At 46.6% G+C, this 27,991-nt stretch overlaps 1 protein-coding gene across 2 annotated transcripts; it reads left to right on the top strand.

The window, feature by feature from the left end:
- Positions 1-30: 30 nt before the first annotated feature.
- LOC116938837 (cyclin-dependent kinase 14-like) lies at positions 31-27,120 on the top strand. 2 transcript variants are annotated; one of them, XM_032946540.2, is made up of 15 exons: positions 31-1,610; positions 2,198-2,229; positions 4,536-4,698; positions 7,205-7,290; positions 9,728-9,822; positions 11,146-11,225; positions 13,946-14,040; positions 15,276-15,338; positions 16,494-16,617; positions 17,757-17,877; positions 18,909-19,002; positions 19,950-20,013; positions 22,843-22,888; positions 23,739-23,878; positions 26,095-27,120. In XM_032946540.2, the coding sequence occupies exons 1-15, from the start codon at positions 1,565-1,567 to the stop codon at positions 26,205-26,207; spliced, it is 1,362 nt and encodes a 453-aa protein (XP_032802431.2). In that variant the 5' UTR covers positions 31-1,564; the 3' UTR covers positions 26,208-27,120. The 2 variants fall into 2 exon arrangements, with proteins under 2 accessions (XP_032802431.2, XP_032802430.2); XM_032946539.2 differs by having other exon boundaries at positions 22,840-22,888.
- Positions 27,121-27,991: the final 871 nt, after the last annotated feature.

The following is a 27,991-nucleotide window of genomic DNA, read 5'->3' as shown; positions in this document are numbered from 1 at the left end:
TCAGACATTTGTGACGAAGGGGGGGTTTGAGTAATGTGACGTCACATCGAAATTCGCAACTTTAAATAAATATAGACAACACGTTCTACTTAATTAAATTGACTTTAATAAATGTTTTCTCCTACAACATCAGAGTGCCACGCCACATTAAATACGCACTACAATGACAATACAGTATTTACACCATTGGAAACCTCATTTGCCAGTAACAAAATATGATAATTGTTTTTTTACCCTTTTATCTGCCAACAAAACTGAAACCTTTTTTGACAAGGAGTCATGTTTACATTGACTACGATACCTGCGGTAGGAACGCAAACAAAAAACAACAACTCTGATAATGTGTGTGGCACTGTCCTTGAAATTGATTGGTCCACACCCGAGACAGCTTTCTTTAGAGCCTCGTCTCACGTTGGTGTTGGACCAGAAGACGCCAAAAGGCGCACAACTCAAAGGCAATGCACCATCAGAGTATGAGGCTAAACAATACTGTTACAATATACAATTGTACGTATGTCGGGCGTCTTCCTCGCTGCATGTACAGTAGCCAGCCATGCTAATCAGAGGTGCGTGGGAAGGACAACAAACGAAACGCACAAAGCACTTCTGGAGAAATTATTTTTCAATCTAGATGCTTTAAAAGTACGTAGCTCCAGTGGCTTCCGAATATCGGAAGGAAGAGCGTTCCAGACGGCCGCAGGAGTGCATCTGAAAGCGCCGCGCGATGCGGCGACCGTCTGCGAGAAAGACTGGAGCCCTTTAGCAACGTGAACCTCTATACGGGATCAACGTGCAAAATATAAATCTTGATTTGAAGCTTTCGTGACTGCAGGAATCCACGATTGCTTGTGTTGCGATCGAAACGTCGTGATCTATTCATTTTCTACCTATGTGACTTTTACCGAAATAACCAAAGAGTACAAAATCTAAATGTTAACGTTGGATTAATGGTTCACGATATATATGAACCGTGATGGACGAAACAACGCGTGTTACACACTTCGCGCTGCAGATCAAGTTAATTTTCGTTGAAGTTAGACGAGTCTTCTCTGTGAGTGAACGCCAGTTTGAAACGCCGTGCCGTGTTTGGCACAGAGGGCGCATTCCAAATTCCAGCGGCTGAAACTGACCCGAAGAGTTGAACACATCCCTTTGTCTCGCATAATTTCATTTCAATGCTCGGCTTCTTTGGAGCCACATGATTGCAGACGCACGAGTCACGGCAGTCATGTGCCCGGTATGAATGTAGACTTCACATGAACAGTGAAGAGGGTACACAGGCCCCGTTTGTGCACTCAATGTCCCCCCCACATCGATTCGGTGTCACACGAGTGTGGCTGCTGGTGGTGTCTTCTGCTATCACTGTCAACAACTTAACCAGCATTTCTTATTTTATTTACGCACAACTTGCGACGGCGACTGATGCTTCGGCGTGAAGCCGCATTGGTGTCCGTGTGATCCACGCGTCGTGCGCTCACGAGAGCGTCAACCGCGTGTCTCGTGGCAATTGGGACCAAGGCACGAGGCGGTGATTTCATCACTCGTCTATTGCTTCTGAACCGAAATGGAAAAAATCAAGAGAAATATCACCTCTCGGCTGAGCCGCATCAGTGAGTATCGCGCAAGCCCGCTTTATGCGTTTCAAGGTGAATTGAAGTCAAATTAAACCACAGGCTGAGATTTAACATTATTGTAATTGCTCTTGCGGCTTGCAGAAACGGCAAAAGCACGATTCCTAAATTGATGTCATCATTTGACACAATCGTGTGCTTTATTTGCTTGAGCAATAACTTTAATAATGCTGCAATTATTTTTTTAAAGATGTTATCAAAAGTTTTGATTGAACACTTTTTAACATTGTTGACAACCCATTCAGACATTGTGTACGAATAACGTGAGCACGCAGCACGATCGTGATCACATTAATTACAGGCGACGAGCTTCGGAGAATTTTACTTGTACACATTTTATGAACGTTATTTTGTACAACATTAATAATTTCTACAATAGTCTAGCATGAAGGGTTTGTTTCGAGTGTTTTCTTTGCACATTTATTCCATAGCCCTTGACATCATTCATGCACGGATGCAACTTGGTGTTGCATTGAGCTAACTGCTCCTATCTAATCAGTGTTACAAGGACATTATCATAATAGGGAACAATTTACTTATACTGTGATTTGCGTGTGTGTGTTTAGATTTGAAGAGAGAACCCCAGGCATGTGAAGAGGTGATGTTCTCAAGTATTGTACAGATATCAGTGTTACATTATTTGTACACTTTCATTCAGCAATTTTCAGTTTGTAAATAGAGTAAATTGCACTCATATGATTTCCAAATACATCAACAAATGTGGAAAATAGCTTGACATGTAAGCACGGGCTGAAGCGTTATAGAAGGTGGACGATGTGAATCACGTTTCATCTTTTCTGACGTGGAACTAAAAAGCTCGACATTTTAAGCCAAGATGAGGCAATGGAAAATATGTGATGCTTAAGGCCCTTTAAACCCTATAGCCCTTTTGCGGTGTTTATGTTTGGCAAAATGACTCTGGGGTGGTCACGTTATGCAACTTGTCAGGAAAATCAAGCTGCCCTGCTCTGTACGTTGAACTTCTGTCACACCGTACGTAGCCAACCGTGCCAATCGGAGGTGCGGGGGAAGGACAACAAACTAAACACAAAAGGCAGTTCTAAAGAAATTAGTTTTAAACCTACAAAAATATGTTTCGTTGACCGTGTGCAGCAGCAATCTGTGGCCGTCAGCTCCTCCAGTGTGGAGCTCACGATTTGGGCCCACACTCATCCATGGCTGCAACAAATCACTGGCTACAAATTGTCAATTATTTTCCAAGACTCCCCCTGCCAAGTGTATTTTGTCTCAGTCGAAAAGGCTCTCACCTGTGCGGTTATAAAGCTCGCGTATTATATTTGGACACACATCCATTATACATTGGTAAATAGTAAATACGTGATAAACGTGCCAAGTGTATTTTGTCTCAGTCGAAAAGGCTCTCACCTGTGCGGTTATAAAGCTCGCGTATTATATTTGGACACACACATCCATTATACATTGGTAAATAGTAAATACGTGATAAACGTGATAAAAATACAAGCGTTAAACTGCGCAGCATGAAGGTGTGCACCATCTAGTGGTGAGTAGAGGAATATAAGGGGCCTCTTCAATACAGTCCACCATAAGTGACTTACAGGTACTGTATATTTAAATGTTTCTGTGGTGTCTTTGTTGGTGTCGTTCTCCATCGTAACTTCATTACACTAATTATCAGAATATTTATTTTTAACATCTCAACTGCAATCATCACAAATAACCAGAATAATCGTGCCCACTAGCCTGGTTAACTTGAGTCTCACGAGATTTTCGGGAGGTTTGGTGCATTAGTGGGATGTGGCCAATTAATATTGTATATATCATTCCATAGTTCCATAGTTCCATAGTTCATTTATTTGGTATAGCCCTGTGAGCCATTCGGCTCTTGAATCGGGTGCAACCGCAACAAACAAAAGCATGAACAAGAAAAACATCTTAAAGTGATTATGTGACTGTGCAAACATAAAATCCAGGAAAAAAAACATCAAAATATTCCTGAAATAGCACCGTACACCAACGCCGTGTGCAAAAATCCCAGTGGGATGCAAGTCAAACAACAACAACAACAACCACAAGAAAACTAATATTAAGGCCATCAGTCTAACTCCGTACTACAATAAACAAAAACATGGCCAAAACAAAAAAAACTTTTCGAAATCACCAAAATAAAAGCCATAAATGCAATGTAACAGTGATCATAGGGACTGTGACCGAATTTTTAACAATAAACGACATGAATAAATTATAACACCAAAATCTAGAGCCATATTTAGGCCACTGAATAGCCGTGGCAGTTAGGGTTGTACAACTCCTCTAGAGCAGTTTTGAGTGAAGATCTCATAGGTAGTGATTCAAGTTGCAGTTTATTGGCAATAGCATTCCAGACCCTGGGGGCATCAATAGAAAGGCCCTTCCTCCAGTTTTTGTACGGCAATAGGGAATGTGAAGCTGGTAAATGAGCGAAGACCTGAGGTCAAATTTGTTCTTTGAAACAGAAAGGAGATCCAGTAGGTAGTCTGCGGATTTTTTTGTAAGTACACCGTGAATAAATAAGATCTGGTGCACAAGCTGTCGAACATTAAGAGATGTTAAGTTTGACCCGTGGTTTGTTGGCCGAGTGGTACAAAACAAGCCACGTGTTGCTGGTTTAGTTCACTTTTTACTGATTTAGTTGGTTGATGGCTAATAGTTGTTGATATTTTTCCACAATCTGTAATGTGAATCTGTGGATGAGGCACTGGTTTCATTGAAGTAAGTTTACGTAACTGGCCCTGGCAGGCCTGTCCTCAGCAACTTCAATTTAAATAAGCACATTAACTTAATGTCACAACAACAAAAACAAATGCATGGCTCACGGCAGGTACTGAACAAAGTATTGGTTGGTGGTGTTAATTTGGTGACACGCGCGCCCGTCTTGTACCCCAGCTGTGGGAGTCGAAGACGCTGCCCCGGAGAGGGCCCCGCGGGGGCGCGGGGGCGCGGCCGGGCCCGCAGGAGGGAGACCCCGCGGCCCTGCGCCACCACTCGGTGGCGGTACCACGGGCCTCAGGGCCCTCCTCCTGTCTAGACCCCCTCCTGCTGCTGCACGGTGAGACACCCCCTCTGGGCCCGTGAGACACCCCCCCTGGGCCCGTGAGACACCCCCTCTAGGCCCGTGAGACACCCCCTCTGGGGCCCGTGAGACACCCCCTCTGGGGCCCGTGAGACACCCCTCACTGGGCCCGTGAGACACCCCCTCTGGGGCCCGTGAGACACCCCCTCTGGGGCCCGTGAGACACCCCCTCTGGGCCCGTGAGACACCCCTCTGGGGCCCTGAGACACCCCCTCTGGGCCCGTGAGACACCCCCCTGGGGCCCGTGAGACACCCCCTCTGGGCCCGTGAGACACCCCCCTGGGGCCCGTGAGACACCCCCCCTGAGGCCTGTGAGACACCCCTCACTGGGCCCGTAAGACACCCCCTCTGGGCCCGTGAGACACCCCCTCTAGGGCCCGTGAGACACCCCTCACTGGGCCCGTGAGACACCCCCTCTGGGCCCGTGAGACACCCGCTCTGGGGCCCGTGAGACACCTCCTCTGGGCCCGTGAGACACCCCCTCTGGGGCCCGTGAGACACCCCCCCTGGGGCCCGTGAGACACCCCCTGGGGCCCGTGAGACACCCCCTCTGGGCCCGTGAGACACCCCCTCTGGGCACTCAGGCTCAGCTCACGCTTGAGCCGCTCAGTTGCGTTCAGAGCCGCACGAGGGAGCGGCTCAGCCATGGCCTGGCTCAGATTCAGCCCATGGGACCCATGGGCTGAGCTCGCCTGTGAACATGCTCAGAGCTTCTCAAGCGCCGCAGTGGCTCTGAGCCGGCTCTCTTGAGGTCAGAGCCGAGCCGTGTTTGTACGGCTCTTAGCCGTGACGTGGGCAAGGAGGCCCTCATTCAGCAGCTGATTGATAAAGGGCCGTGAATTATGTATTTGCCACGTATAAACTTGTACTGTATATATTACCCTCTTGGCATGTTCATGGCATTTGTAGTCTGCTGAATTTATTTGTGGATTTGTGTGTATCTGCCACGTTTTCCCCATTGTAAATTAAGTGCTGTGTATTATTGCTCCTGGATTTATTTATTACGCAACTTGATATATTTGAAGCCATACGTGTGTGTGTTTCTATGGATATTCGAATCGGGTTTTCCTCTGCATTACCGGTAACCGAAAGGGGTAACCAGCCTAAAACATTGTTGCGATTGGTAAAATGGTAGCGCCTCCAAGTGGATACAGGAGTCACAACATCCCAGGATTACTTTGTCCCCCCCTTAAACAAATTGCACACCAAGTGTCAGAAACGATGTTCATGCACACGTGGATGCAACGTCGTCACCACTAGATGGTGCTAGTGTGGGATAGAAGCATCGAGCGCAGTAGTTCTTCACCTGGCGTGCACGCGCCCCCTGGTGCTGCGAGATGCCCTTGGGGGGCGCGAAACATGGCCAGAATCTTTTTTAGAAGGTACATAATTGAAAACACAAATTAATCACGGGCGCATAAGTAGAACAACCCGATGTATTTAATCACATACATTTTTTTTACTCTTTGGGTCTTTCGGTGAAGTCACGTATTATTTTTCCATCTACGTGACTTTACCGAAAGACCCAAAGACTATGAATTCCTGCAGTCACGAAAGCTTTAAGTCAAGATTTATACGTTTTTTATGGTTAAGAACCACAGGGGTGCAAAGGCTGCAGTGAAGGTTAAGAATCACTGATTCTACCGATAATGTTTACTGAGCATTCATTTACGAATAAAGTGATTGGAGTGGTCTCCACGGATCTGGAAGCCTTGGGGAAGATCAGACCCAAGAGCAGATGGTGGTAGAATGTGAGTCGTATGGATCTCTGTGTGAGTCTGTGGCTCTGTAAGTCTGCATTTCTGTGAATCTAATAAGATCAGATAGGGGGAGACTGTGAGAGTAGAACTTGGAGATCGCATGTCAATTGTGCAGAAGATGTGGAATCCGGCGGATGGGAGAAAGCCTTGGCAATGAGGTGTGGCGGTGGTGACATCAATGGCTTTACTAATAATCGGCTCTTGATCTTGACCAATAAATCAGAGTGGGGACTACAGGGATAAACTTTATATTGTTGTTAACTTTAGGCAATCATATACAGTTATTATGTTTGAAGAGAGACAATGGAAACGTCTCGGTTGTTACGGCATTGCAAGACTAGGGTTAAGTAACTAGGAATTTCAGAGGACGAGTTTTAAGGATAACTTTCGAGTTTAGAGCAGCAGCAGCTGCACGATAGAGTATAATGAAGGGAGTGATGGTGTGGTATGGTGGCAAGAATAGTATTGGTTGTGATGGCTTCTTGACTTGACCTTGACTTGACCTTGAATTGACCTTGACTTGACCTTGTTATGAAATATTAAAACACCACAAACAGAAGCTGGGATGTTAGCGTGGTGACGATGCATTTGTTCACCACCACAAAAGGCTGCAATTTGCGAGATGAATCCAGTGACTCAGAGTGGGTGGAAAATTACTTTTGGATATGTTTCACTCCTCGGTAGTTATAGAAGTGCAGTGTAACAGAGCGTTTGTGTGTTAGATTGTGAACCCAGCACCTCCAAGGCCCTTGAGCATGTGGCGGGAGTCAATACGTCAAGCAACGCGCAGCATCCCCACGTTGGCCCGGTAAACAAATCGAATGTTGTTTTTGTATTGTTTGTTGTAACTTTCTGACCCACCCCGTCTAGATATCTATGAAAACGAGCTTCATAGCTCATTAGATTATTCCATTCTAAATACAAATTCTGATGTTTTATTCTCTCACGTCATGGTTGCACAATCGATACACAGTTACATGGCTCTAATGTTTTTATTTTAAAACTCACAACCAGCTGAAAGCCAAACTTGACAATTTATTCAGTTCTGTAATAATAATTGCAGTTGCAATTTTTTAGTTTTAACTGCCAAACAACTTTTACCCTAAATGTACAATGTTGTGTACTGCATTAATCTACAATAAACGTTATTAAATCAGTGTTCAGGCTCTTCCTGCATGGGGGACTTATTAGCCCACGCAATCCTCGCCTCATCTCCCATTACTCAAGTTATTGGCCAGAAAATCCAGAGTATGATCCTCTTGGCAAATAGCCTCTGAGGTTTACTGATGCCCTCTTGAGTACTGTATTATTAGTATTATGAATTATTGTCATAGCTGAATATATTTAAAAAAACAAAGTTTTACTTGTTTAAAAAAAAATTACAATTTGCGAACACATTTGCCATGAGCGAGCACCCAAAGCCTCTCCACTCGCTGGTGAATGCAGCCCTCCCAACATCATCGCCATCGGTACACGGTCACATGTCTCTGACACCTCAACACTAATGGTGACAGGGTCCCATAGCTGTCATCGCCATCCCTCGTGGTCTTGTGATGCTGTAATCCAAATCGTCCTTTCACATGAGCTCGTCTGTGTCTCCGCGGTGGTTCTTATCTTGGGTGTGTTCCCACCTTTGGCTGCCATTATATCAACAATCTCCTTCATCACCCTTTCTAGCTAGAAGCATGCCCTTGCCCAAGCTGATTTATTTTCCTTAACAGCCAATACAATACATGTACCTTTCAATATCTTCTCTGATCCACCTGTTCATTTATTTCTGTCATTGTAATTCCCAGAAGGCATCTCTGCTTACATCTTTGCATGCTTTTCAGCTTTTGTTCTATTTTCTTTGTCACTGTCGTTGTTTCCAATCCATACGTTACAAGAGGTTTTGTGTAATCATTAAACAAGTTATTAATTGGAAATACAATACTGGAACGTAGATTTTTTTTTGTATCACATTTCCAAAAAACACTCTAACCTGCTCTTGCTCGGTTCTTGATTTCACTTATTTTTTACATCAAAGTTCAAATCACAAACTTCTTTGCAACTACATATCGCCTTACTCCGCAAGCCTGTAATCCACCACTGTGCGGGGGCAAGGGTTGGTGGGTCACACAAATTTTGTAACATCCCCTTCCCGTGGGCATCAAGGTGCCACAGCCTGGCTTGCCAGGAGAAGACGGCACAGCAAATTGCGGACTAAGATCATCTGTCCTTGCTGTATGGGATAGAGTTTTTCCCACTCCAGGTGCTCTGATTTCCACCCACATGTATAAACACTTTTAAATTGTCTGAAAACATCTCACAAATTGCCCGGCTGCCTTCCCACTTCTCTGTGGTTACTCATCGATGGTGAGATGCGATTTTCGTGGGCGACGATGCTATATAAATATAAACATGATCATGATTACCCATCGCTGGGTGTGAAATGCTATTGATGTTTTTCATATGAATATACCATCAACTTTTCAGTTCAGTTTTCTTATTTCGTGGCATGTGGAGTGTCGGGGGGGGGGGTAAGCAACAGTTTGTATAGATGTCACGGTTGAATGTTAAGGTCCTTCAACCAATCCAAGGCGGCAGTGGACGCTGTATGGACTGCAGCGATACCGCCCGGGTGTGCGTGCATGGCGCACTCGTCGGCGGAGCGTTTGATGGTTCGGGCCTCCGCCATTTATGGATCGTGTACGCACGTCACCCGTGCTGCATCCGAGCGCGGTTCAGCATGGTCCAGTTGAGTATAGCTGATCGATAATTCCCTGTGTAACACGATTTTTTGTTCCTGGGTAGTAAGTGTAATTTTCTAATTGCTTATGCCTCAAAAGTATAGAAAATGGCTATTATTATTCCCCACAAAACTTTGCTTTTGTGACCAGGATTTTACGTGAAGGAATGACACAAATGCACACCACGTTTTCTCATTGAAAATAGGTACATTTCAAAATATCAATGTCCTGGTCACAAAAGCAACGTTTGTGGGGAATAATAGCCATTTTCTTTATTTTTGAGGCATAAGCAATTACAAAATAACACTTACTACTCCAGGAACATTTTTGTTTGTTTGTTACACTTTGAATTATAATGGCCAACGGAAGCTAGTAACACTCGTTTATTGGCACACAACAGGCTGCTGGCAGGTGCTCAAGTGGCTATGCCCCCCGACGGTCGCTGGTACGGGTTAATCTACGGGTTAATCACAGTGTGGACTCACGGAGCGTCCTCGTCGTGTCTCTTGTCTTCAGCCGCCACCTCGCAAGTTTGGTGGCGAGGCGCTCTACGTGAGGCTGCAGAAAATTGGACAGGGCTCGTATGCCACCGTGTTCAAGGGCATCAGCCGGTGAGGAGACACCGTGCACCGACATTATTTTGGTCACTTACAAAAATGCGTAACACGTAGGCTTTCACAGCCAACACTATGACCCATATTTGTTTTCGGTTAGGACGCGTAGCCCAATTCTCAAACGAATATGCATGATACAAAAATAATAACCAAAAATGTTTTCCAGAAATAAAATTATGGGTCCAAACAAATCACGTTTAACTAAGGGTTTCCTTCCATAAATCCCATCACGTGTTGGATTTCTAAAGCGTGTAAATGCAACCATATCTCAAGGCACGATATGAAGAGGGAAAACAAGCCCATCTAGAGAGTGTGAAGAGGCGTTTGATAGCAGGGAATGAGGGGATAGATTCTGATTCCGAAGTTAACGGCTTCAGGGGTGGGGAAAAGTCCAAGCGGCCGTGCGTTCACCGCTAAGCTGCAGAGGTTTGCGGCCAGCGGCCTTCCTTGGTTCATGCTGTGGCGGCTATCAGCCGTAAAAAAACACAGGCCCTCTGCTTCATAGCAGACGTTACCGATCCTGTGACGTTTTACTGAGAGAGAGAAGGAGGAGTAGGCCATGTGTTCCAGCGTCATTGTCCAAATATGTCCCACTTGATATCAAATAAACAAAAAATATCGCCTATCGCTTAATTGGGAAAACAACATAAGAATAATCAGCCTTGATTTTCAGGCCTGATGAAAGGGGAGAGAGATATAATCGTTGAGTAAAAACGCGTTGAGGGCATGGATAAGCGTCCACGCAGCAGGGGAGGAGGGGGCATTAAAGTACGTTGCGCAGACAGAGGTTTGAGGTCCTGCACAGTTGGGATATGCGAGAGGCAATCGAGAGCCCAGGATTGGTGGTGGCTTCAAGGTTTCAGACCGTCTGCCGGCGCGATGTAGAAGTTTAGAAGGCGCACGCATGAACTGAAGTATTTCCTGAGTGCGTACTGGTTAATCCGGAGAGAGTTCTTACCCATCTAGGGTGAGACTGCTTCATGGCAAAATGCAGGAGCAGGGCCAATGACAATGTAGAGCTGGGTGTCATCAGTAGAGACATGATGGCCATAGTTGAAACTGTAGACGGTTTTGCCAAGTGGCTGGAGATATATTGAGGAAAGCTAAGGGCCAAGACTAGAACCTTGTGGAACACCATTCCAGAGTGATTTCTAGTCTAAGCATAAGACAGCCTTTGAATGGAGACATAAACGCAGTGGTTCGAGAAGTAAATACCATTTAAATGTGACATCCAATAATGGACGTTTTACGTTGTAACGTTGCTGCCACTTGCTGCAAGTGCTTGTAGTAGTGCCCCGCGTGTGTGTTGTCCCACCGCAGTGTGACGTGGCAGTTCGTGGCTCTCAAGGTGGTGTACATACACGAGGAAGAAGGGGCTCCCTTCAACACCATCCGTGAGGGTGAGTGGCCACTACTTTGCTTCTTCAACACAGTGCAATTTGTCATCTACAAAGCATCTTCACGGCCATGCACACATCTCAAGATGCTGTACGGATAGAGGAGGGGGCAAACGTGCATCTGGAGATTTTGAAGGAGAGCTGGGGGCGGGGGGGCATTCAGTGCAGGAAATGAGTTGTACAATGTGGCAGGCCAGAGGAGAGTTGAGATGACATAATCCAGCACGGGTTTTTATTTATTTTGCCAGCAACCATGAGACGGGGCTACTTCGCAGTGTCACTATGTGTCTGCTGTCCAACACATACAGTGAGGGAAAAAAGTATTTGATCCCCTGCTGATTTTGTAAGTTTGCCCACTGACAAAGAAATGATCAATCTATAATTTTAATGGTAGGTTTATTTGAACAGCGAGAGACAGAATAACAACAAAAAAATGCAGAAAAACGCATGTCAAAAATGTTATAAATTGATTTGCATTTTAATGAGGGAAATAAGTATTTGACCCCCTCTCAATCAGAACGATTTCTGGCTCCTAGGTGTCTTTTATACAGGTAACGAGCTGAGATTAGGAGCACACTCTTAAACGGAGTGCTCCTAATCTCAGCTTGTTACCTGTATAAAAGACACTTGTCCACAGAAGCAATCAATCAATCAGATTCCAAACTCTCCACCATGGCCAAGACCAAAGAGCTCTCCAAGGATGTCAGGGACAAGATTGTAGACCTACACAAGGCTGGAATGGGCTACACGACCATTGCCAAGCAGCTTGGTGAGAAGGTGACAACAGTTGGTGCGATTATTCGCAAATGGAAGAAACACAAAAGAACTGTCAATCTCCCTCGGCCTGGGGGTCCATGCAAGATCTCACCTCGTGGAGTTGCAATGATCATGAGAACGGTGAGGAATCAGCCCAGAACTACACGGGAGGATCTTGTCAATGATCTCAAGGCAGCTGGGACCATAGCCACAAAGAAAACAATTGATAAAACACTACGCCGTGACGGACTGAAATCCTGCAGCGCCCGCAAGGTCCCCCTGCTCAAGAAAGCACATATACATGCCCGTCTGAAGTTTGCCAATGAACATCTGAATGATTCAGAGGACAACTGGGTGAAAGTGTTGTGGTCAGATGAGAACAAAATGGAGCTCTTTGGCATCAACTCAACTCGCCGTGTTTGGAGGAGGTGGAGGAATGCTGCCTATGACCCCAAGAACACCATCCCCACCGTCAAACATGGAGGTGGAAACATTATGCTTTGGGGGTGTTTTTCTGCTAAGGGGACAGGACAACTTCACCGCATCAAAGGGACGATGGACGGGGCCATGTACCGTCAAATCTTGGGTGAGAACCTCCTTCCCTCAGCCAGGGCATTGAAAATGGGTCATGGATGGGTATTCCAGCATGACAATGACCCAAAACACACGGCCAAGGCAACAAAGGAGTGGCTCAATAAGAAGCACATTAAGATCCTGGAGTGGCCTAGACAATCTCCAGACCTTAGTCCCATAGAAAATCTGTGGAGGGAGCTGAAGGTTCGAGTTGCCAAACGTCAGCCTCGAAACTTTAATGACTTGGAGAAGATCTGCAAAGAGGAGTGGGACAAAATCCCTCCTGAGATGTGTGCAAACCTGGTGGCCAACTACAAGAAACGTCTGACCTCTGTGATTGCCAATAAGGGTTTTGCCACCAAGTACTAAGTCATGTTTTGCAGAGGGATCAAATACTTATTTCCCTCATTAAAATGCAAATCAATTTATAACATTTTTGACATGCGTTTTTCTGCATTTTTGTTGTTGTTATTCTGTCTCTCACTGTTCAAATAAACCTACCATTAAAATTATAGACTGATCATTTTGTCAGTGGGCAAACGTACAAAATCAGCAGGGGATCAAATACTTTTTCCATCACTGTACACACACACATATATAGTAAGATGTGTAGTTAAGCGTTGCATTACAGATTTGTCATTCTATTGTGCAGTGATTGGTGACCGAGTTGCTGAATCCACTCAGTCGTTCTTTCAATCTTGGTTTGACCATTTAATCGCAGCGATACTGCCGCACTACGAGCACAGCCGTTAGCCCCCTGCTCACCCCGTATTACATACCCGCGAGTTAACTCGAGCACTTCCTTTACATTTTGATTTACTCTTCACCCAATTTTAAATCTAAAAGTCAACGTCAATATCGGCCGGTACGTCTTCAAAGCACAACATGGCTGTTTGATTAAAATGTAACGTGCCAGACGTAGCCAGGGGCCTTAGAGGTCAGAGTGCCGAGCTGCCATTGCTAAGATCCCTGGGTCAAACGAAGCAGTCACTTGCGATTAGCACGTCTCGGCCCAGTCACTAATGACTGCACACACAAAAACAAACCCACCACATTAAATTCGGTTCTGCACTTAATTTGGCTAAATTCCTTTTCGGAGCATTACATTTCATGTTGGCCGTCATGTAGCGAACATTACTGTCAAACACAGAGTGCCTTGAAAAGGGCAGAGGTCATTTGAAGGGATCTCGGAGGTAGCTATGTGATAACCGCTTCCCTGGGCCGTTCTCTCGCACGAGGGGGTCGCAGTGCTCTGTGAGGGGGTCCAAATGGATTCTGCACCGTGTTTACATGACGCCGATAGCGCAATGGGGATGACGCTGTGGGACAATTACATGAAGAACCCCCAGAAACCCCAAACCAACATCCTCCCTCCCCCTCCCCCCCCTCCTCAGTGTCCCTGCTAAAGACTCTGAAGCACGCCAACATCGTGCTGCTCCATGACATCGTCTACACCCAACACGCGCTCACGCTCGTCTTCGAGTACCTGGTGAGTGCTCTCCGTGCTCGCGTTGCTCGCCTGCCCTGTGTGGCCTGAATTCATGCGCAGACCCGGAACCCGCGTCCCCCGCGGGAATGGTTACACCGATCCGTACCAGACCTGGGGGCAAAAATGTTCTGCATTCCCGGCGATCTCGAGCTGCTGGGCAGACTTTGAAAATGACCCCCTCTGGAAGTCGTTTTCAAAGTCGGGCCTGAGAGCCCATTAAACAATTCGACAAATTTGCAGAACGTACTTTCGGTCAGTGAACTTTATACCACTCATGTCTAACGTGAACGCGTGTATTTATGATACGCAACACAGCACATTGTCTGTGCGCTATTACGAGTTATCTTCTCCACTCACCGCCTCTGAGCACAAAAACAATCTTTTAAAATGTAAGCGTCAGGGTCAAACAGAGAATGACCAAAAAGGTCAGATATTAAACTTAAGTATACTTGCAGACATCTTTATTATTGTGCGTGTTTGGGTCTTTCGATCGGAGAGAAATATGACTTTAACATGTGACCTCAAAGTAAAATACAACATCGGCAAAAAAGGTCAAATTAGATTGAAAACTAATTTCTTTAGACTTGCTTTCTGTGTTTAGATTGGTGTCCTTACTCTGCACCTCCGATTAGCATGTTTGGCTACGTACGGTGCGGAAGAAATTCAACATACAAATGATAAACTATTGTTATTCTTGTGGGGACTTTGGTGATCTGATTGCTTTTGAACAGTAATTGTTCCAGCACTGCATGTATCAAGGGGCATCTGCAGTGTGTCCTGCATCATTGTAAATCCTTGGACTTGAGACCTTTGAGATATGAGTGCCAGTTGGAAGGTTCTGTATAAAAATATAGATGATCCTTAATGGACACAGTGACCGGTTTATAGCTACAAGGACCCTCTTATTTCTCAACAGATGATTGAATATCGTGTGGCTCAATTTCTTACAGTGAAGAGTGTTATCATGTGTAATATTAATAATAATACAAATTGTAAAATGACTTAAAATAATTTGGGGAATATTGAATTGGATTTCCCTGTATATTCCATCAAACTCATCACTTTTTTTGTACAAATGACCTGCACTATTTTAGCACGAGCTTTAACATTACGACATACTGAAAATATATTCTCTGCATTATAAAAGGGAAGCGCCTGTCACGGGAAATGCGCGTACGTGCGCTCACTCATTCCAGACCGCGTGAGCTAATTGTACCTTGGTTCCTCGCCTGCAGGAGACTGACTTGCACCAGTACATGGAAAGGCACCCAGGGGGCCTCAACGCGCACAACGTGAAGGTCAGTGACCACAGCCTCCTGCCAAGGCCACGTGCCACGTCACCTGCTCATCGGTTATGTTGCACTGTCAGAAGGCGCCCGGCGGCACGACGGTGGCGTGGTGGAGACGCTCGCGCCTCGCAACAAGAAAGGGCCTGGGTTTAATCTCCGACTCGGGCTCCTTCCTGTGTGGAGTCTGTATGCTCTCACCTTGTTCTGCATGGGTTTCCTCTGGAGTCTCCAGTTTCCTCTTGTAGTAAAAAAAAACATACGGTGTAACTAACTGGTATTGGCAAAAATTCCCAATGCTCAATGTACCTGCAAATTACTCAATTGGGATCTCACACAGCAGCATCACTGCCTACTGCAAAAACTTGGCAGAACCCTCAGCTGAGGCTTTCTTGGCTAAACAGGTGTAACAACAACAATAATAACTACGTCAATTCACTTATGTCTTTGTACATCTCCGCGTGGCAATGTGTCTTCTCGAGGCTTGTGTTGCCGCTTGACGCACACTTGTGCATCATTCAGCTGCTACATATCAGTGTAACCACGCTTTCTTAGCGGGAGTGCCTGTGTGTGCTGCATCTCCGTGGGGAATGGTCATGTCGCGGTTAGAGGCACTGCACTGTGAACCCGGCGACCCGAGTTCGATTCCCACTCACGACCAATAACAGTGGCGAATATTTGAACTGGTCCTGGGCCTCCCCTAGGTCAACTCAGCCTCAAATGAGTACCTGGTGCAATGTGTAAGCATCGTGTGGTGCTGGCCTCCCACCTGTTAGGTTCTTGCTAACAGAACTTTCCCCAATAGTCTAAGGCTAAATGGGGGGGGGGGGGGAGGGGTCTTTTGTCTGTGACATGGTTATGCCATTGACAGAGACACGTTATGCAACCTTATGTTTTAGGATAATTAACATTGAAGGGTGTATTTCATTGCGAAAAAAAATAACATTTCAGTCAATGGGCCTTCTGGAGCCATGTTTTCATCAGCATTCGTTTAAGAAGCAAACTCTCGACTGGTTCCAGCTCAAAACTAATGCAAACAAGTGGGGAGCATCGGTTAAACAGGCCCATCGATTAATAGACTTCATAGCCCTCTCCTGCCACCCTGACGCTCAGGGACTGAGGTCAATCGGAGCTGATGCCTCGTGTACTGACTGGCGCTGCGTGCAGCTGTTCCTGCTGCAGCTGCTGCGCGGGCTGGCGTACACGCATTCGCGGGGCATCCTGCATCGCGACGTGAAGCCACACAACCTGCTGCTCGGCGTGTCCGGGGAGCTCAAACTTGCCGACTTTGGTAAGCGTGAAGTCTGTACGGACACAAATGCGCGCATGCACGTAATCACGTGGCGTCACGGCCGGCAACAGCCGTGTGCTCTGCGCCACCACTTGTCCCTTAGGCCCACCCCGAATGAACTCTGCTTAGTGGTGATCACTGCTCTGGTGGCCCCCCACACAACAGCTTTACTACCCCCCCCCTCCAAATGAGAACAGCAGAGGGGCGCCACGGTGGCGAGATGTTAACTCCCTTGCCTGGTATGCAGAAGGTCGTGGGTTCAATCCGGACCCAGTGGTCACGTGGATTTTTCTCCAGGTCCTTCGCTTTTCCCCTCCACATTTCGAATCATGCGGTTAGAGTATTTGGCTGCTGTACATTTCCACGTGATAAGCCACTTCCTTGAGCTATCATTTGTGGCCAGGTCACTTCTGAAAAAGAGCTATATAGTTCAGTGGGCCTTACCTGTTAAAATAAAAGGATTAGTGGTTTAGTTTAGGTTTAGTTGGGCTTGTTGGTAACAATGACAATAGATGACCACCACCAGCGGTAAAGTAAATTTAACTTTTATTTAAATGAATGGCAAGCTTTCTGTTAAGCATCGCATACACAATTTTCAACGTTATTTTAAGTTAAAATAATTAATTAAGGCTCATGTATTCCTTGCCCTAATTTAATGTAACCCTTTTTATTGAAATCTCAACTATTACTTCTTCAGGACAGTTTTGAGAAGTATGGCCTGTGCCGGTCACAAACCCCATGTGACCTCAGTCCACATGTGTCAGTCATCAATGGCTGTATTTGGGTGGCAGGGTGGTGAAGTGGTAACACTCTTGCCTCACACCAAGAAGAATCTGGGTTCGATTCCCGACTCAGGCACCTTTTTGTGTGGAGTCTTTATGTTATCCCCCTGTTCTGCACGGGTTTCCTCCAGGTTCTCCATTTTCATCCCATAGCTAAAACACACATCGCACTGTGACTGGTATTGGCCAAACATCCCAATGCTGGAAAATCACGTGCAAATTATGCGTTTAGAAATACAGATAACCTCGCACCAAGCACCGGAAATCTTCTTGAGGCTCAGTAAGTCTTTTGCTGGGTTAACATAGCCGGGTAACAATAATAATGCTGTGCTGCTGCTGCTGTTGCCGCCGCCACAGGGATGGCAAGGGCACAGTCGGTGCCCAGCCGCTCCTACTCGAGCGAGGTGGCGACGCTGTGGTACCGCCCGCCCGACGTGCTGCTCGGCTCCACGCGATACTCCTCCGGCCTCGACATGTGGTCAGAGCAACCGGCGGGGCAGGACGCTCGCCCCCGCACGGACCCCGGCCGCACCGGGCCCGGTCCCACGATGCCCAGCTACTGCGATGGCCTCTCTCAGCGCCGCCTGCTCATTTCACTCGAACATTATTAATCCACTGCGGTTTTTCTTCCGACTCAATTCCGAAGGGAATCGGGAGTAAAAGGCCATGCGGGAGGGCGTGTGCCCCAGTTTGGCACCAGCTATCATAGAGTGTGGCCGTGTCGCTGCGGTGAGTACAATGCCTTTAAATACAGAAGTACTACGCCTCTCTAAATAAGATCAACGCTGATCCGCTTGCGTTCTCCGAGATTCAGCGGTGAACGGGACACCCACCCCGCAATTTGCAGACGTCCCGGAACGGGAAAGGGTTAAACAGGTGGCAAAGGTGTAAACCTGAAGTCACTTGTGCAAGCTACTACTGGCGGAAAGGCCTTCACTCGAGGAAGCCCAAGAGAGCCCCCCCGAGAGCAGCGCTCCCCAACCTTTTTGGCACCAGGGACCGGTTTCTTGGAAGACAATTTTTTTCACGGACCGGGGGAGGGGGGTTCATCATTGGGTCTTTCCCCCTTTTCAAAGAAGTTCTCCAGCGATGTTTTTGTTTTTTTTACTCATTGTGGCTACTAGGGGTTAGAGCTTGTGGGCTTTATACCAACACTGAGACTGAGTGCGCAGTGCAGGAAAGAGGCGCGGACAGAAGTGGTAAATAATAAAATAATGGTGGTGGCCCACGCGCCGACTCACCGCTCTCACCTCCTGCTGTGCGGCCCGGTTTCTAACAGGCCGCGGACCGGTCGGTCCGCGGCCCAGGGGGTTGGGGACCCCTGCTCGAGACGGTATTTGTCCCACTCTTCCACGCTCACCAGACGTCTTGGAAGTGGTGGAAGTACCCACACTTTAACCCACCGCACGCCACCTGCCGACGGACGAACGAACTGCAGAGTGTCCATTGATACGGGCTTCACTCGTGCCCACGTGGTGTTTCCTTCTCTCCCGTGTGTGGGGGGCCCAGGGCTGTCGGTTGTATCTTTGTGGAGATGCTGCAGGGCATGGTGATCTTCCCCGGGGTGCCGGGCGTCTGGGATCAGCTGGAGCGCGTGTGGCAGGTAGAGCCGCGCCGTTCGTGTTGCACCGTGGGTTTATTTAATAATTATAATAATCATTTGCTCGCATTTGTTCTTCGCGGTGTTTTTTTTTCATGAAAATGTTATTGTCATTAAAGAACCCAGAATACAAAGTGGATTTCAAAAATACAGAAAAAAAACTGCAGATAGCATTTCACAAGCTCCGCGTAATGCGTGCTCAAGATTAGGGATCGGACGAGGGCATCCGGGCTCGCTACCCTACCACGGTCGGGGTAACGATCGGGAGCGGTATCACGCCATTCTCATTGCGCGAGGCTATCACGAAGGAAGGCGCTGTAGTTTGCAGACTGTTCGCAGTAGTTGCACAGGAGTGGGCGATGTTTCCTGTGTGTCATCCCACGTGAGTGATTTGCACGTACATTTGACAAATTTGGACCATGACGCCAGAACGCAATGGCCTAACTCTTTTGCAATGATGTCACGTGATCATTAATATCCACTGTAAATCAGATGGCACGTATTTGACAGGTAATGCACGTGCAATATTAACCAGGGCAGCCTGCCGGGTTGGAGCTGTGAACCTCTGCAACAAGCGGGGAACGCGCTGCCGCTGGGCCATGTCCTAGGTTGGCCACATCGCGGCGACCCTAGCTGCACATCGTGAGCAGCTTCAGTGGCATCGGCAGGTGACAGAGAAGTGTCCGCTACAACCTCGCCACGGAGAGAAGGAACGCCCGGTTCTCATGGCCAGAGGGAAGTGTGCTCGCTTGGGGCTCGTACTGGGCAAGGCCAGTGAGAACCCACGTTCTCACAGCAGCTCGACCCGGCTTCAACCACATGTGAAACGTTCTCGGGTGACAGATCGACGGATGGTTGGTCAATTTAGACAGAAACGGCAATCCCCTGGGCATAGAACTAATCAGCGCAATCGGCTCCCCGAACAAGCATGCTTTAACATCCCTGTCCAGGTGCTTGGGACACCAAATGAAGAAGAATGGCCAGAAGTGACATCTCTGCCGCTCTACAAGCCAGGTGAGTTTTGCTTGGAAACTATTAAACTGAATAATTTGTCTGTTACCAGGTAAGGCCCACTCAGCTGTATACTGTAGCTATTTTTTCATAAGCGACCTGGCCACAAATGACGGCTCAACGAAGTGGCTTATCGCGTGGAAATGTACAGCAGCCAAATACTCTAAATGCATTTTGATTTTCAGTTTAACACGTAGGCTTTCGCGACCAATATTCATAATAAAGGTTTTTGGGTTAGATCGCATTATTTATAAATGTGTTGTAACCCTCCACCACCCGACACGGCCAATCAGTAAAAAACGTGTCACGTTGACAAAAGACAAATAAATTTTGATTTAAAGCTTTCGTGACTGCAGTAATTCATATTCTTAGTTTTTTCGGTAAAGTCACGACACACCTGATGATGACCGTTTGAGTTATGGTCGAAACGTCGTGAGAATTTTTTATTGTTTTATATATATTTTGTTCTTTTGTTGTTTCTCTTCAACGTGACTTTACCGAAAAAACTAAGAATATGAAAAGACAAATAGTTCACTACTTTAGCTCACCGGTGTGTTGAAGAGTGAATCCACAACATTTACAATTTTTTGAGTACGACGTTTCGCTGGTAATTACATCCAGCATCATCGGGCAATTTGCCAGAATGTGGAGGGAAAAACCGGAGGACATGGAGAAAAATCCACGCGACCACGGGGAGAGTAACATGCAAACGCCAAATATACAGCAGGCGTCATGGTCGGGATCGAACCCACGATCTCCTACGTACCAGGCGAGGGAGTTAACATCTCGCCACTATTACTCGACGGCCTGACCTTGTTCAGGCCATTGAGTAACCCCAGGTAGCCAAGTAGCCGAATGGCACGAACGCCACTGAGCCTGTGTTCACGGAGCACTGAATTGAGTATCGTCTGCTGCGCCTTACCTGTCAGAGTGCCGTCTACTGTGGAGTGGGCATCTATGACCCTGTGACAGTAATCCACAAGAGAGCATGCCAATCTTTGCTCGTGCTGGAACTCACGTGCCCAGTGTGAACATTAAACTACAGCTAAATAGCAATTGCGCAACTTTTATTTCCAAAAAATATGATTCTATCTCAATGGGCTCTTAATTGCCTAAATGTATAAATATAGTAGCGAAATATACAAACAATTCTAGATTGATAGCCAATGTTTTCATGGAGAAATTTGAATCGGACGCCATCCAGACTTCCACCCTCAGACCTTCCCTGTGGAAGAGATATGTGGATGACACTTTCGTCATTTGGCCACATGGCCTCCCAGCTCTGAACCTTTTCCTACACCACATCAATTCCAGACATCCCGCCATCAAATTCACCATGGAAGTGGAGAAAGATGGCAAGCTACCATTCTTGGATGTTCTGTTTGAGAGGAGACCTGATGGCTCATTGGGGCATTCTGTCTATAGGAAACCCACCCACACAGATTCCTACTTGAAACCTGATTCCCACCACCACCCAGCTCAAAAGAATTCTCTCATCAAAACTTTATACCATAGGGCTCATTGCAATTCGGACCAACACCACCTGACCAGTGAATTAAAACATGCACACCTGGCCCTCAAAAGGAATGGATACTCTAACCGTACCATCCGCCAAGCTGTCTCTCCCTCCATACAGAAACAACCACTTGATACTCTTGTCAAAACCATCACACTACCATATATAGCAGGCGTCACTAAAAAGATTTCCAAAATTCTAAACAAACACAAGATCCAGGTCCGGTTCAATACAGTACACAAAATTCGTGATCTGATCCCATCCGTGAAGGATGTCATTCCTGACTTACAGTACCCCGGGGTTTACAAATTGAGTTGTACCTGCGGTGATTGCTATATCGGGGAGACGAAGCGACATGTCTCTGACCGAATTCGCGAGCACAAATCAGATTTGAAACACGGCAGAACGAATTATTCTGCCGTGGCTGATCACTGTTACAACGCTGTGGGTGATCACGATATAATTTTCTCCGATACCAAGGTTCTTTGCAAACCCACGGGGTTTTTTTTTTTATCAGAGATTTGTTCACGAGGCAATTCAGATTTACAAACGCAGACACAATTTCAACCGAGAAGATGGTTTCAAATTAAGCTACCATTGGAAAGATGTTCTAAATCGAACCAAACATTAAACTAATTTTCAATGGTACAGTATATTTTTTCAAGTAGTGGTACCCCAAACATTCGTGCTTCCCGTTTCTTCCCTTTCACACCTCCCCCCCTCGCCGACCTGCACATGTTCACCTTTCATCATGCTAAGTCCACCAATTAAATGCTAATTTTTTATGCTAATTCCTTTGTCAAGGCACCTTGATTGCTCTCACACAAGCTTAAAGGTCGCGGTCTGAGCTTGGCTGTGTTCACTCCAGCGCTGTTCTCGAGACAGTCTGGTCCCTTCACCTGATGAAGGTCGCTTGTGTTGTGGCCGAAACGTCGTGATTTTTGTTGTTTTATTTTTTACCTACGTGGCTTTGCCGAATAGAACCAAAGAGTATAAATATACAAACATTCAACCCTGGCAGCTTGATTAGGTCTTCACAAATGTACAGGCTCAAACAAAGCACTAAACCACATTTTAAATGTTTTTTTTTTGTACAGCCACCAGTGGCTTGCTGGAGACTATCAAAGCCCCCCATTTAGGAAATGCATCTCTCTTGAGTGGGAGTCTTGAATGAGACCCAGCATCTCTGTTATGTTGGCAAAATATTATTGACAGAGGCATTGCCCTCTTGAGCTATCTAGAAACCAGTTTAATATAATATAACTTTCAATATATTCACTAATCCCACTGTTGTACTGTACTTGCGTTTCCAGAAGGCATTGTGCCTAAAAAGCCGCGGCAGCTGGGAAGAGTGTGGAGAATGTGAGTAGAGTAAATTCGACATGATCGTGTCTCCTCTGCTGATTAAAACATCACACGATACTCTCAGTTTTCCTGGAGGCTAACACTTGTAACTTATTGTGTTTTTTTACTTTTATTATATTTTTTATTTTGCTTATTTACCCAGGAAATCCTCACTGAGTCTCGAGACTAATTTTCTTGAAGGTACTGCCACGTTTTTTTGGAATAGGGAGCCGATGTTGCTCAATGTAATCCCAATTGAGTAATTTGCAGGAAATGTTAGCATCGGGATATTTACCCAAAAACACCAGTTACATCGAGTGTGTTTTGTTTTGTTACGGGTGTAAACTGGAGAACCCAGAGGGAACTCATGCAGAACAGGGAGAGAACATACAAACTCCACACAGAATGGTGCCTGAGTCGGGGATCGAACCCAGACTATTCTTGCTGTGCGGCACTAACATTACCGCTTCAGTCCCATGCCGCCTACGAGGACCTTAATGTTGAATTACATTATTCCCGAGAGATACGTTCCGGAGATGCTCGTGAGTAGCAAATTTGGCAAATAATTGTTGGCCCACAAAAAAAAACCTCTTTGTAAAGAATTACCTTCAATGAATTCTTAAATAAGCTATTAAATACGTGACAATTATCTCATCAATTTCTCACGTCACACGATCTCTCATCGCTCTTATCTCATCACCTTCCCTCGTTCTCGATGAATCGGCCATGCCGAGTTCCAGATGCGATTCGCAGGCAGCCAGAATCGCGGACGGCAAGTTCACGAGTAAGGAGGTTGATGGCCCGTGCACCCCACGGCAGGATCGGCTGCTGTATTACCAACTCGTGCGATACTACTCCTGCGTGTCAGGCTGGGCTGTGACCCGCACGCAGAGGACCTGGCTCGGAGCTTGCTGCAGTGCTGCCCGAGCAGAAGGCTTCCTGCCCACGCAGCGCTGAGGCACTCCTACTTCAGCGACCTCCCTCCCCGCGTGCGCGCTCTACCTGACGGTCAGCCCTGCAGCAGCAGCAGCAGCAGCATCGGCGTCATCACAATCATAGTTTACATTGCTTGGTGTTTCGCGTCATGCTCGTTTGCGCAAGGCTCTCGCCAAGGGCGCCACGCTTCGCAGATGTCGACTGCGGTGTTGTTTCACAGTAGGGGGGCAATCGCAATCGAGTGATTTGCAAGTCGTTTTTCGGCATTAGGATGTTTGGCTAATATCAGTTGCATTTCATCGGATGCTCACTGACGATGTTGCCATTTGTGCAACGCCCATCACGCACGAATCTACTTGCTGTACTGCGGTCTTCTGCTTGTTGTCATACCATCTTAAACTTGCTGCACTGCTATCTCCTGGCCATCTTAAAGCACCGCACGTTTTAAAGTTTCGTAAATCTGTCTAACTCCACCAACCCTTGCCTCCAAAGCATTGGGGTGAAAGCTTTGCACCTGTGTTGATGTTATATTTGTACCTGTGTTGATGTTGTCTTTGCACCTGTGTTGATGTTATCTTTACACCTGTGTTGATGTTGTCTTTGCACCTGTGTTGATGTTATCTTTGCACCTGTGTTGATGTTATCTTTGTACCTGTGTTGATGTTGTCTTTGCACCTGTGTTGATGTTATCTTTGTACCTGTGTTGATGTTATCTTTGTACCTGTGTTGATGTTATCTTTACACCTGTGTTGATGTTATCTTTGCACCTGTGTTGATGTTATCTTTGCACCTGTGTTGATGTTATCTTTGCACCTGTGTTGATGTCTTTGCACCTGTGTTGATGTTATCTTTGCACCTGTGTTGATGTTATCTTTGCCCCTGTGTTGATGTTGTCGTTGCACCTGTGTTGATGTTATCTTTGCACCTGTGTTGACGTTATATTTGCACCTGTGTTGTTGTTATCTTTACACCTGTGTTGATGTTGTCTTTGCACCTGTGTTGATGTTATCTTTACACCTGTGTTGATGTTATCTTTACACCTGTGTTGATGTTGTCTTTGCACCTGTGTTGATGTTATCTTTACACCTGTGTTGATGTTATCTTTACACCTGTGTTGATGTTATCTTTGCACCTGTCTTGATGTTGTCTTTGCACCTGTGTTGATGTCTTTGCACCTGTCTTGATGTTGTCTTTGCACCTGTGTTGATGTCTTTGCACCTGTGTTGATGTCTTTACACCTGTGTTGATGTTATCTTTACACCTGTGTTGATGTTATCTTTACACCTGTGTTGATGTTATCTTTGCACCTGTGTTGATGTCTTTGCACCTGTATTGATGTTGTCTTTGCACCTGTGTTGATGTTATCTTTGCACCTGTCTTGATGTTATCTTTACACCTGTGTTGATGTTATCTTTACACCTGTGTTGATGTTATCTTTGCACCTGTGTTGATGTCTTTACACCTGTGTTGATGTTATCTTTACACCTGTGTTGATGTTATCTTTGCACCTGTGTTGATGTCTTTGCACCTGTGTTGATGTTATCTTTGCACCTGTGTTGATGTCTTTGCACCTGTGTTGATGTCTTTACACCTGTGTTGATGTTATCTTTACACCTGTCTTGATGTTATCTTTGCACCTGTGTTGATGTCTTTGCACCTGTGTTGATGTTATCTTTGTATTGTTTGTTGTTGTAACGTTCTGACCCGCCCCGACTCGACATCTGTGAAAAAGAGCTTCACAGCTTATCGGATTCCTCCAGTATACACAAATCTGATTCTGATACACACTTGCACCAGGTACTCATTTGAGGCCGATGCGACCTACGAGAGCGACCAGCACAGGTTCATGCAACCACGGACGTTGGCAAGGAACTTGACTTATGTTGTTGTCAAACTCACAGGGAATCGCTTTGACCACCGGTTAAGAGCCAATTGTGATGAGGATGATGATTGGCCTGCTGCTGCTGAGGATTGTTTTTTTGTTTTGTTGCTTCAGTGAAATTTTATTTCTGTGAAAATGTGTCTACCCTTACAGTTTTATGATCACAGGGTCGTTGATGTTGTCGTCATCACCAGGTTTCCGTGCTATCCCAGCATGAGAATCATAAGCCGCATCCTAAGAGTGCTGGACACGACAGTCGTTATCGAAGCACTGTGGCAGATCGAAGCCCAGACATTGCATTGTACCTTGTATGTATGTATGTTGAACTTCTTTCGCACCGTACTTAGCCACCCGTGCTAGTCGATGGTTCGGGATTAATCCGAATGCCGTGCGGTTTGCAATGCAGCGCTGTCGGTGTTCAGCGTGGAATCTGTGGCGCTGCTGCCAGAGGGGACGGCGCATCCCTCGGCGCACTGCAACCCCGACAGCTCCTGGAAGCCCAGCAAATGGCGGCGGTAGCCGCAGCAGCAATGCTGAGAAGCACGTCGTTGCCACGGCACTCGTGGTGGGCACCGCGGTGGCTCGGAGATGTTAACTACCTCGCCCGGTATACAGGAGGCCATGGGTTCGATGCCGGCCCTGACGATGCCTCTATATTTGTAGTTCGCACGTTCTCCCCGTGGTCGCGTGGATTTTTCTCCGGGTCCTCCGGTTTTTCCCTCCACATTAAGAAACATGATATTGGAGTATTGGCTGCTATACATTACCACGCTATAAGCCACTTCGTTGAGCTATCATTTGCGGCCATGTCGCTTCTGAAAAAGTGCTATACAGCTCAGTGGGCCTTACCTGGTAAAACAAATTCAGTGTGGGAGAGCATGAGTTTTCATGCATTGCCTTCGGGTGAGTTCACATTGGATGACATCAGTGTAGTAATTTCAACATTAACTCTGTTATATTCTGTTATGCGGCAATATGTTCAAGAGCTTAATGCCAATGTCGAGGTCTGTTAGCTACGAGAGGGCTTCAGGAGAGCATTGCATGGCAGTCACTTTTATATATGTGTAAAATAATGACGGTGCTAGCATCGACGAGCCTTGAGTTGAGACCAGTGTTCGTAATTATCTTGCCACTGTGTTCACCGGCGAGGTGTTCACCCTGAAAGTTCGGTTGTTGAGCATTGCGTAGATTAGGTGAACAGTACAACGGCCTCTGATGATATTGACCATCTGCTAGCAGCAGGCCATGATGCCAAACGGTGTCATAGGCAGCACAGAGGTCAACCATTTGCTGTGACGGTTTTCTGCTGACGCTGGAAACTGGCTTCTATGATGGTGGTGAAGGCAACTATCTGTCCGCAGCAGCTACAGACAGTTTGAAACCCGGCTCATTCAGAAGGCAGTGTATGATCGATAATGGGGGGGGGGGGGGGGGGGGTAAGTTCGACAAGTATGGAGCATGTTCCATCAGCTTAGAGGTGTAGGACAAGTAGGTTATTGGCCTGTAGCTGGATGGAGTCTTGTGACTTTTTATGGGTTTCAAAATTACTTTGGCTTGCTTCCATGCTTTCAGGATTTTGCCCATCCTGTGTGTGACGGGGAACATTGTTTGCAAGCCGTTGTTGTCCATCCAGTCCCAGGTTCTTTAGCAACTCAGGACGTAGGCCATCGTATCCCGGTGCTTTGCTGGAATCTTGTGGCCCTGAGGGCCGCTTCCACTTCAGCGGCCGTGAATTTGGCCTCGTTGGATCTGTCGCTTGCGGTAGTTGACTCAAGGTGATGATGGTGGCGGAGAGTTGGTGAGTTGTTTGCGGACAGCTCATAGGTGCGCTTGTCCGTCGGTGCCTTTGAGCAGGGACACCAGCGCGTGGGCAGCCACGGCATCCGCTGTGGTTGGTGGTGGTCTCTGTTCTGTTGGTTTTGAGGCACCCTGCTTCTGGAGCAGCTGAGAGGGTTGATGGCCGGAGTGAGTGAAGTCCAAATCTGCCGTGATGGAGATCAGGGACTCCTTATCTCAGTCGCCAGTTCTGATGAACTCTTGCTCTGTTTCTGTATTGCCAACCTGGCGGTATGGCTTTCTCCGATACCCGCTCGGGATGTTGTTATTTTGCAGCAGATGTCACAATTTCAATGAAGCCATCGAAGCCTTCAGGATTTTGTGTCCAGGTTCTTCAATTGAGCTTCACTATTTATTTCGCAACACATCCACGCATTCCAGTGTCACACAACCGCCTCCACTATCTGCAAATCCGTTTATCCACAAACACGCAACTGTGTCTCTCCACAACGTCTCGCGCGAGGGGA

This window comes from Petromyzon marinus, chromosome 4, assembly GCF_048934315.1.
Source record: "Petromyzon marinus isolate PM22_M1 ecotype Great Lakes invasive population chromosome 4, UKy_Petmar_22M1.pri1.0, whole genome shotgun sequence".
In the NCBI taxonomy this organism is placed as follows: domain Eukaryota; kingdom Metazoa; phylum Chordata; class Hyperoartia; order Petromyzontiformes; family Petromyzontidae; genus Petromyzon; species Petromyzon marinus.
Note: the sequence above shows the minus strand (reverse complement) of the source record. Positions and strands in the feature narration are given on the sequence as shown.